We start from the raw sequence: 10,953 nt of genomic DNA, 5'->3' as shown, positions 1-10,953 counted from the left end.
GCTTCACAAAGGAAGCTCCTTGAAGCTTCACAAACCAAGAAGATGACTCCACAACCCCCAACTCAACAAGACAACACCTCAAGCTCACTAAGACAGCAACACAACTCAGAACATAAGCTCCTCTCCCACTCACAAGTGACCATCGCACCCAACCATAGTGCTAAAGATGAAGAAAAGAGAAAACTTAAAGCCAAAGGAGCCAACTTGCTCAAGAAATAGAGAAGAAAACCCAAAGGAGCAGCCAAACTGATCAGCCTCTCAACAACTCACGCATAGAAGTCTATTTTCTAGGGTTGTGTGCCCTTAATAAGAGTATTTATAGGCCACTTAAGCATTAAACACACAGTATTAACTTTAATTTCTACGCTTATCATTTTAATCCCAAACTCGGGATTCTTAATCTACTTATTTTTCTAAGATTTATCATATTTTTATAATATTTTTCGAAGCACCTTTTCGGTACGCGCTTTTCATAGCCAGTATCAGTTTCTGGCACCAGTTTTCATTATTTTAACATGAAACTCGTTTTACATGTCCTATATATATTTCTAGGAATTATCATGAACTTATTATAATTTTCCGGGATACTTTTTCGGTACGCATTTATAGCGACTAGCAGAACTGGTATCTGCACTTTTCTTCCGAAAAGCGACTTTCAGCATTCATAATCACTTATCATAATTATTAAATCCTCTTAATAATTATTAGGGTCAATTATGAAATTATTTCCTAATTTAACATAATTAATTACTTAATTTCCTTAATTAACGGTGCGGGTTCTTACACTCTCTACGAGAGCCTTCGCGTGGTTGTTGAGCTAGTCAGGACCCTAAGAATTCACTAGGAAGTGTAAGTTCTTGTGTGAGAGGAGTTGGTGAACTCCTAGGTTCGACTTGAGAAAATTCTTAAAGCTAGGATAGTTTTGGATATTTTGATTGATTGCATGTGAGATGTGTGTTTGTAAAATATTGTTTTGTGATCAATAAAATATCAACATGTACTTCAGGTTGGACGTAACATCTCTTTGCACTAAGGGGTGTAAACCAGGATATATCGTGTGTCTTTCTCTTTGATTTAATTTCTAAATTTTCAACATAGGGATTGAAAGTAACATTTGTTTCTTTTTCGAAAGTGCTATAGCAGTTTTCTGTTGCATTAAAAAGTGCTATAATAGATTTATTTGTTCTGATTTGTTGTATTAGAAGTGTGATACAAATTTAAATATTTTTCTAATCATTTCTTGATTTGTTTAAGAAAGTAAAGTTATATATCATATAGAAATAAATAAATTTATATTGAATTGAATATAGATTACTTGACTGAATTGGAAATAATAAAACTAGTTTGAGGACTGTTATTCAAGTTTAATAGATGTGTCTATCGAACTTTATCAGTTCAACTTTCTCTAGGCTTATCAATTTAAGTCCACTAACCAAAAAGTTTTTGAAATTTTTATGAATACCTATTCACCTCCATCTAGATGTTCCTTAAGGCTTTGTTTGGAAGTTTATTAATTTTGGAGGGAAAGGAAGGGAAGGAAATTGGAGGGTATTCCCTTATCTTGTTTGGGAGTTAAAAAAATGGTAAGGGAGAAATTAGAGGGTCAATGAGAAATTTTTACAATTTTACCCTTTTTCTAAAATTAATATAATAATATATTTTACAAATTAAATTAAATTTAAAATTGCTAAACAAAATTATTTATGTATTTTCACACTACTAAAAAAGATTATATTTTCAACGAAAATTCTACATTGAAAACGACAAAAATTCTGTCAAAAAAATACTTTTCCGTCAGAATACTTTTCATCGAAGGCGATGGAATTTTTATATGATGAAATATTTTACAAAAATAAATTTTCAGTCAAAATTTTCCACAGAATTTTTTTTTTTTTGGTAAGCTAATTTTCCACAGAATTTAGTTTGTCAAAAGTTTGACGAAAATGATTTGTTAAATATTTTCGGAAAAAAAAAATTCCATCAAAAGTTTTGATGGAAAAAATAATTCCTACAAAAATTTTGACAAAGAATTTTCCGTCAAAAATCTTCGATGAAAATGTGTCTTAGAGAAAATTTCAACGGAAATAGTTTTTTCAAAAATTTTGAGGAAAATGTTTCTGTGAAACTTTCGACAGAATTTAGATTCTGTAAAGAATTTTGACGGAATATTTTTTTGTCGAAATTTTTTAAAAAAAATAATTTCCTTCAAAAAAATTTGACGAAAATGTGTTCCAATGAAAATTTTGATAGAAATGTTTTTTATCAAAAAATTTGCCGAAAATATTTTTCATCAAAAATTTTCAATGGAAATGTGTTTCGTCAAAAAGTATGACGAAAATATTTTCGTCAAAAACTTTTGGCCAAATTTGGATTATGTAAAGAATTTTGACGAATTTTTTTTCATCAAAACTTTTTACCGAAATGTTTTCTGTCAAAACTTTTTATGAAAATTTTTCAATGGAAATGTGTTTCGTTAACAATTTAGAGGGAAATATTCTTCGTCGAAAATTTCGACGAATATGCTTTTTTGTCAAATATTTTGAAAGAATTTAGATTCTGTAAAGAATTTTGACAAGAAAAATTTTCTATCAAAATTTTTTACAAAAATATTTTTCGTCGAAAATTTTCACTGGAAATGTGTTCCGTTGAAAATTTTGATGGAAATATTTTCTGTAAAAAAGTTTGACTAAAATATTTTCTACAAATTTTTTTACGGAATTGTTTTCTGTCAAAAAATTTCGACGGAAATGTTTCTGTTGAAAATTTCAACGGAATTTAGATTCTATCAAGAATTTTAACTGTATTTTTTTACGAAAAAATTTATGTCAGTGATTATGGCCAAATATTGTTTCGTCTCTATTTTCGACGTAATGTTATTTTTGTCAAAAATTTCGTCACTATTTTCAACAAAATATTTTTCGTCGATAAATTCTATCAATATTTGAGATTTTTCTAATAATGTCACATTTAAAAATGATTCGTATTTATGTAATTTTTACATTTTAATGCTAAGGATAGATAAGTAATTTTTAATATTTTTTCCCTTAAACCCCCCAAATTGGGAGAACTTTAATTTTAAGAGTGAGAAAGGTTTAGGAAGATTTTGCAAAAATCTCCAATTCCCTTCTCTATTTTTTTAAATTCACAAACAAGGAAAGAGATTAATAAAACCCTCCCCTTCTCTTCCTTCCTCTCCAAAAATCATCTCTCAAATAAAGTCTAAGAGTCTTATATAAGAAGTTACTTGGCCAACATAAGTTGAAGTGTTGAACCACGTGCAATCATTTAGATGGTGAGCTAACAGTGTTAAGGTGTAAAACGCTTCTCGTATTTGAAAGGAAAAGGATGTTGGCACCGCCAGACTCGAGTAAGACAATGTTCAGACAGGAAAATATTTATTATGGTGATCACCCAATGATCTAGTGCTTCCTCTCACATCATCAATTTTTTCTTTCTTTTTTACCCCTACTATTTTTTTTCTTTTCCAATTTTACCTCTCCATTTATACTAAGGGACCACCTAAAAAATAGTGGTCCCGAACCACAATCAATAATCTCGTCAGACAGGCCGAACAATTACCTTAATTGTGGGTTATGAATACTATAACTGGCTGAATGGCTCATAATAATATTGTCATGCAAAACCAGAATTAACAAAATAATGTTAATGTTCTTGAGCATTATCATGAGGTAAAATAATACGTACGGATCTAATTTAGAGCAATTACTGCTTCCTGAGGTTAATAATCTTCGGCATGCTCAGTAGTTCCTCGTTCTGACCGTTCAATTAATTAGAAGCTCCATAACATCATAAAGTTATGAAATAATTTTTCCTTGAAGTAACAAACAATTCACATGCATATTATATCCATCTGTACTTGAAATCTAAGAGAAAAAACGACAGTCACATCAGAAATACATAAACTTGTACTATCTGAGTGGAGAAATATTTTCATGAATTATTCATGGGCATGGGAAAACTATAAATACGAGATAAATACCTTGGCTCAATGCTACTGTTAGACTTTAAGATGACTGTATATGGTATTTTTATTTTTACCAAATTCTGCTCTGATAAAATTATTAAATCAGCAAGACACTAACGAAATGAATTGCAGCTGAACTAAAAAAATTCAAAATTTGTATTGAACTTGTTCTGAGATTACACTTTTAGAAGGACTTGAAAGGAAAGGGAAGTACGTAAGTGTTTTAAATATGATTGCAAAAGTAGCAAAATTCTTCCGTTATATATTAAATTTTCAAACTGCAGCCTTAAATTTGCAATTAAGAATGTCCTAGGCTAGTATTTAGAAGACTTGCTTGTTACTGGGACCATACTTGAGTTCAATTACCGAGGATTAATTCTTCAAAATTCAATTCTACACAAAATTAACAACGGGGCCCAAGTCTGATTTCATTATACAGAATTTCACCAGTTTATTTTTCTTGCAGCAGAATAATTGAACCTAGGGAATTAACACGCTGACTATATAATGTTTAACCCTCGTAAGCAAATCCTTCTGGCATGTTACATAAAGCTTGCATTGCTGACCACATCAAGAAGCTGCAAGTATTCATCAGCACCATCAACTAGGCACTGCAATTCCACAAAGAACAAGAAAGAATTGTCCACAACATAGGCATATGCATTTAAGCAAAACTAATGAAGCTATTACAATGCCAACAGAAAAAAGAATTGTGTGTAAAATCATATTCAGGAGCAGGAAAAGGAAAAGGTGTGGAGGGTTAGTGTGTATATAAATTACTAAAGGGTCATAAGTAACCTTATTTGCTTCACCCAGCTTCTTGAATATTCTTGCCTTCTTTCGTCTGATATGTCGTCTTCAATAATGACCTCAAATAACTGAAAAAAAATGAAATCAGTTCCACAGTAAAAGACTTAACTTAATAAGCAGTTACTGACGAGAATTCCAATATGAAACTAGCAAAAAAAGACCTGAGTTAGCATCTGAGAGGCTGGATATCCCTCTGCGATGAAATCGCTGACCTCCTTGTTTGCTAAATCAAAATTACCACTTTTGCAAGAACCCCAACCCAGCCCACTCTGCAAGATAATTGTCGTGCCATCTATCGTTGCCGGCATACAATTTGGATGGCCTTACAACTTTCCTTACACCATATATCCAACTCGTTGGCGTTCCACACAAGTGGGCTGCCTTCATATGGCTTTGTGGCCCAATCTCAATTTTGGTTGTCCAACCTGTCGTAGGCTACTACGGCGACCAATGCACATCCTGCTTTGGTCGTCGTAAGCCATTTATTTATCTTGTCTGGTTCCATCGCAGTCTCCACAGCAGTGTTTCTCATTGGATACGCTACCGACTTCGATCACTTGTTCGGGGATGACATGACAAAGGAAACCCGACCCTACGCAATGGGATTCTTCGTCATAGGCTTTTGGTCGTGGTGAACAATATGCTACAGAAGAATCCCACTATGCGGGGTCGGGTTTCCTTTGTCACGTCATCCCCGAATAAGTGACCGAGATCGGCAGTTTATCCAATGAGAAACACTGCCGTGGAGATTGTGATAGAACTAGACAAAATAAATGGCTTACACCGACCAAAGCAAGATGTGCATTGGACGGCGCAGTAGCCTATGACAGGCTAGAAAACCAAAATTGAGATTGGGTCACAAAGCCATATGAAGGCAGCCCACTTGTGTGGAACACCAAGGAGTTGGACATATGGTGTTAGCAAGAAAAGTTGTAAGGCCACCCAAATTGTATGCCGGCAGCGATGGATGCCACAACAATTATCTTGCAGAGTGGGCTGGGTTGGGGTTGTGTAGCCTCCACGTTCAGGGAGAAAGTGTTGATGTTTATGTTGTTTTTCCTTGGGGGGACAAAGATGCTCCATGTCCCTAGTGAAAGACCTAGATAGAGAATAGGTGTGTGCTTTCAATAGTGTTTGTCTCAATAAACGTTGCAACTTGGAAGATAGACGAAAGAGAGTAAAATATCTCAATAAAATGTGATAGATGGAAAAGAATAAAAGTATTGCTTATCAACTCCCTAACTTTAATGTTCTTGTTCTATCATTTCTGCTATTTTATATTTTAATGTTCTCGTTGTGTCTACCTGTCTTTTTTACATATATGCTATTTTAATGTTCGTTCACTGCAACTGAGATCCTCCTATTTCTAGATCAACAGCTCGAATCGAACTACTCTAATTATTACCATAAAAAAGAGACATATAAATATGTCAGTTCTTCTCAAATAAAAAAAGCAATAGCATGCTCATAAAATTCCATGGTGGTGACCAACCCATATTGATATATAAATATGCCCATAATATATATAAATATGTCAATTCTGCTCATAGTCTGTGTGGGAATTGCAAGCCAACCAATAAATGTAATGTGAAGTATAACGCTGAACTAAAAATTTAAAATAAATGCTCAGTGCTCTAAATAAACGTTTAATACAATGTGATAAATTCTGTTAATTATTTAAAAATAAGTTTATCAGGGACACAAAGTGTAGCAGCTCAAATAAGTTTATTGTTACTGCAATCCCAATAATTCCATTCTAAGTGATTAATTATTCTTATCTTTGAGAATTTAATTGTAAAGTCATCTTCCTAAAAATTAACTATATATAAATCATTTTGAAGATAAAATAATTTAATTTCAACGCACACAGATAAAATAAAAATATATAATACAAAGAAATTTAGCACTTAGAAAATGTAATGTAATAAAGCATACAAAAAAAATATGATAGCAGCATGTGAAATTATGTGCGAATTGGAATTAATAGCAATGATATATGCGCATATGTCATTTTCTGATAGAAAGCACACATACTCTCATATATTTGGCTAAATTTTCAATCATTACATTATAAAAAGTCAAAAAAAAAAAAAAAAATCAGCCTTATTTTGTGTGTGGCATGTTTCTGTACTCTCTCTCTCTCTCTCTCTCTCTCTCTATATATATATATATATATATATATATATACATACATGTGGGAACATTTAACTCATGAACGCCTATAAATTATTAAATCAGTTCCCATAAGCATATATATTTGTAAGCAAAAGTCTTAATAAATGGGATGCCCCTAATAACCAACGAATGGCAAGTGCTTTTCCTTGTGTGGATCCTATTTCAACGGGAACTTTTTACAAAAATAAGCATGGATTTTCATTTTTCAAGCAAGCTTAGTTTTGTCAAGATAAATGATTTCAAGTTAAGATGGGCTAGCGATACTTCACCGTGGAGTGCTCATATTGGGAAGTAGCAAATCCTTCTGGCATGTTACATAAAGCTTGCATTGTATTGCTGACCACATCAAGAAGCTGCAAATATTCATCAGCACCATCAACTAGGCACTGCCGCACTGCAATTCCACAAGCAATAAGTAAGAATTGTACCCAACATAGGCATATGCATTTAAGCAAAACTCATGAAGCTATTACAAACCCAACAGAAAAAAAAATTGAGTTTTAAAATCATATCCAGGAGCAGGGAAAGGTGTGTGGGGTTAGTGTGTATATAAATTACTAAAAGGTCATAAGTAACCTTATTTGCTTCACCCAGCTTCTTGAATATTCTTGCCTTTTGTTCATCTAATATGTCATCTTCAATAATGGCCTCAAATAACTGAAAAAAAATAAAATCAGTTCCGCAGTAAAAGACTTAACTTGGTAAAGCACAGTTATTGACAAGAATTCCAATAAGAAACTGGAAAAAAAAGCCCCGAGTTAGCATCTGAGAGGCTTGATACCCCTCTGCAATGACATTGTTGGCTAAATCAAAATTACCACTTTTGCATGATGTAAGAAGTGCCTCCACAACCTCTGCTGGAACAACCTGATAGATTTATATTTTAGAAAGTCAGGGAAAACAGGAAGGGAGAAAAAAAAAGTGGTCCTTTGTTATAAGAATTACCATAAATTATGTCGCAAAAAACACATCCAAATAAATTGAAAACCAGTTAATCATAGTACACCAAATTGCAGGAACAAGCATGATTACAGTGGCCGAGCCAGAAATTTTAACGACAGGGGGGTGAAAATAAAAAATATTATATTATAAATAAAAGTACTTGAAATACAATATAGACCTAATATTATATCAAATAACCATTTTACGCAATACTTGTTGTTTAAAATTCTAAAGGATGAAGCCAAGTTATATCCTGTGCATCAGGAACTGATTCATTAAACACAACCCTTTTATGATTGACACTTTTTGAATTGTGATGGAAAGAGACCAACCTCTGCCTTCTCGGTTAATAGATACATCTTGGATAGCAGTAAAAATATCAGGGGTGAAAAAATGTAGACACCGCAATTTATCAAATCACTAACCTGCAGGTTATAAAATGGTTAATCTTGTTCAGGCATGATCATACTAAAAAGAAATATAGCTTATAGCAACCAAGCTCCAACATTGGAATTTATTTTTTCCTGGAAAGAAAACTTTTAAAAAAATGAAGAGAAAAAAAACCAAACTTAATACTCACAAATGTCTCTGGTTTCTCAGTATAATGCAGCATTTCATTAGTGGTTGGATCAGCAACCAACTCACCGTACTGGCTAGCAGATTCAGCTGAAACCTACACAAGACATTCACAACACCAGACGGAGAATGAAAAAATGGTTTTGCAATGACACAAGGATGCATCTATACAGAGACATATCACCATCTGTATGTATTTAAATGCACAAGGATATACATTCAAAATTTTCTATGTAGCAACCTTGATTACCAACATTGTCCCCATCCCACCATATCTTTTATGCGCATCTGCAAAGGGAAAAAAGAAACATTTCAGTAGTGCCACACTTCTGAAGAACAACCATGACTTAATAGCAACATACTTACCAAGCAAGGATGGTAGCGGAAAACTACAGCAAACATCACAATTTAGCAGAAAGATATGTGACTGCAATCAAACCGTACTCTATCTGTTAGATCTTAGACATTATGCATTCTAAATTTAATCCACAGTATAATGTAAAAGCAGTCATGAGAGCAGTGTTTCTAACTGGGTTGTCTTCCATGATAACTCGCTCCTCATAGAATCGACGAAGATATACTTGAGCCAAATTGGGCATCTGTAGAATTTAAAACTAGTAAGTAAAAATATTCCACCTTTAAGTTATATCATCCCATCTCCTCTTCATCAATTTCTAAGCTGAGATTCAATTTGAATTTTAGACTAATGTTGACCACATATCATATATCAGTGACCAATTTTTACACAGCAAAAAAAAAAAAAAAAAATGAGTATGCAAAATCAACGTTGAAATTGAAAGTTTCTTCTTGTTTTCTCAATTTGGTCAGGAACAGTGTGAAGGGTGGTTGAAGAGAAAAAAGAAACAAACCTTTTTACAAGCAGAAATAGGATGATGAACCAATGGCTGGCCAGCCAGTCAAAGGGAAAAAGGGGTTTAGGAGTATTAAAGGAAAGAGGCCGAAATCTGGTTCCTGCAGAAATAATTGAACAAAAGCATATAACAGAAGGAAACCCCAAAATCCAAAATGGAAAAAAAGACTCAAATTTTGATCAAAAAAACAAGAAAAGAATTCAAATACCTTTAGTGGGTCCACCCACCATAATCACAGCAACCACTTTCTCCATGACCAAAGCACAGGTCTTTAAGCTCAGAAACCAAAATGCTTGATTGAAAACTATAGGAATTGATATTCAACTCAGCTTTGCTCAAAAACTTAATTTTTTCTTCAAATTTTGGGTTGAGCAGGAACCTCGTAACTTTAGAGTAAGTTTCCACCGTAAGCCTCAGGGCATTCTGCACACCAACTTGCAGGTGGTGTAAAACCATAGCACTTTATGGAAAAAAGAAAAAGAAAATGGGTTTCTTTTGCATACTTCTTAGGCTGATGTGTGCCAACAGCCACATTAGCAAATTCTTTAATCTTAGTCCGAACAACATTAATCCCACGGTCATCACTTGCATTAAGGTCCAGCACCCTAGACTTGCAGAGCTCGGGCCTGTAATTTATGGTAGTGAGAGCAGCACAACTAGGAAATGAATTAAAGGTACTTGAAGACACTTAAGAGATCTATTTGCACATCATTAAAACAAGGTTAAGTTTAAGTTACCGAATAATTTATGTTTGATGGATTCCAGGACCTGGAGGGGATTTATCAGGAGCATTACAAGACAGCCATGGGAACAAAGAGCTGGAGCTTAGGACCCATTTCCTTATGGGTGAACCAAGATGCTTCAGATGAGGCTGGAAGGGGGCATGCCAAAGCAGAACAAGAAGAAGAAGGATGGCTTCAATGGCTTAATTCCAAGCTGGAGAACTCTGTTCTCTATGTCAGTTTTGGGAGCATGACCAAGTTCCCTTCTTCTCTTCTCAGCTTGGTACAATTTTATGCGGGTTGTTAAGGAGAAAAAATGAAGGTGAAGGTTAAGATGGGGGATGGTTTTCTAGAAGCATTCGAGATGAGAGTGAAAGGAAGCAATTGTGGGGCTGTTGGTAGGATTATTTTTAGATTCATGAGAAAGTGAGGATGGATTTTATAGAATCGATGTTTGGTAGCCTATTGTATAAAAAAAAATTTCGTGAAAGTGATTTTTTTGAGTATTCCGTATTTTGTCTATTTTTTAAAGGGAAATATTAGGGTGTGCATGACAATCATTCTGTTCCCTGGCACTGTTTCTGAAAAGAAACAATTCTTTTCTATTTATGTGCCTTGGAACAGTTTCTAAGAAAAAAATATGTTTGATAACATGTTATATTTTTATTCTGAGGATGAGAATTGCGTTTGAAAACACAACAAATAATATAATAAAAAATAATTCCTATCAAGCATAATTTTTTTGGATCATCACTTTCCTTTTCATATGGTGGCAGTGGTGGCGGCGGCGGCAATGGTGGTACTGACGGAAGTGGCTGCGTCGATGGTGGTGGTAGTGGTGGCGATGGTGGTGGTGGTAGTGGCGGCGATT

General features: G+C 33.9%; 1 protein-coding gene across 5 annotated transcripts; it reads right to left on the bottom strand.

Moving 5' to 3' along the window:
- Window positions 1-4,181: 4,181 nt before the first annotated feature.
- LOC133314851 (uncharacterized) lies at window positions 4,182-10,490 on the bottom strand. Of its 5 annotated transcripts, none has more exons than XM_061516385.1 (15): window positions 10,098-10,490; window positions 9,748-9,986; window positions 9,569-9,664; window positions 9,358-9,460; window positions 9,019-9,087; window positions 8,855-8,877; window positions 8,730-8,776; window positions 8,493-8,585; window positions 8,245-8,337; window positions 7,789-7,837; window positions 7,547-7,627; window positions 7,240-7,364; window positions 4,957-5,894; window positions 4,784-4,863; window positions 4,182-4,596 (listed from the first exon to the last, which is right to left on the bottom strand). In XM_061516385.1, the coding sequence occupies exons 3-11, from the start codon at window positions 9,612-9,614 to the stop codon at window positions 7,620-7,622; spliced, it is 531 nt and encodes a 176-aa protein (XP_061372369.1). In that variant the 5' UTR covers window positions 9,615-9,664; window positions 9,748-9,986; window positions 10,098-10,490; the 3' UTR covers window positions 4,182-4,596; window positions 4,784-4,863; window positions 4,957-5,894; window positions 7,240-7,364; window positions 7,547-7,619. The 5 variants fall into 5 exon arrangements, with proteins under 5 accessions (XP_061372369.1, XP_061372367.1, XP_061372366.1 ...); XM_061516383.1 differs by having other exon boundaries at window positions 9,569-9,783; window positions 9,864-9,986; XM_061516382.1 differs by having other exon boundaries at window positions 9,569-9,986.
- Window positions 10,491-10,953: the final 463 nt, after the last annotated feature.

This window comes from Gastrolobium bilobum, unplaced genomic scaffold, assembly GCF_033153095.1.
Source record: "Gastrolobium bilobum isolate Gb01-03AN ecotype WA unplaced genomic scaffold, APGP_CSIRO_Gbil_v1 utg7295, whole genome shotgun sequence".
NCBI classification, from domain to species: Eukaryota; Viridiplantae; Streptophyta; class Magnoliopsida; order Fabales; family Fabaceae; genus Gastrolobium; species Gastrolobium bilobum.
The sequence above is the reverse complement of the archived record's forward strand: the minus strand, read 5'-3'. Positions and strand labels throughout refer to the sequence as shown.

Excerpts from the sequence above, each read along its gene's own strand:
- LOC133314851 (XM_061516382.1), bottom strand. The coding sequence starts at position 9,614 with ATGGAGAAAGTGGTTGCTGTGATTATGGTGGGTGGACCCACTAAAG. Across the intron at positions 8,338-8,492 it reads CTGAGAAACCAGAGACATTT|GTTAGTGATTTGATAAATTG; the intron begins GTGAGTATTAAG and ends TATAACCTGCAG. Across the intron at positions 7,838-8,244 it reads TATTAACCGAGAAGGCAGAG|GTTGTTCCAGCAGAGGTTGT; the intron begins GTTGGTCTCTTT and ends TAAATCTATCAG.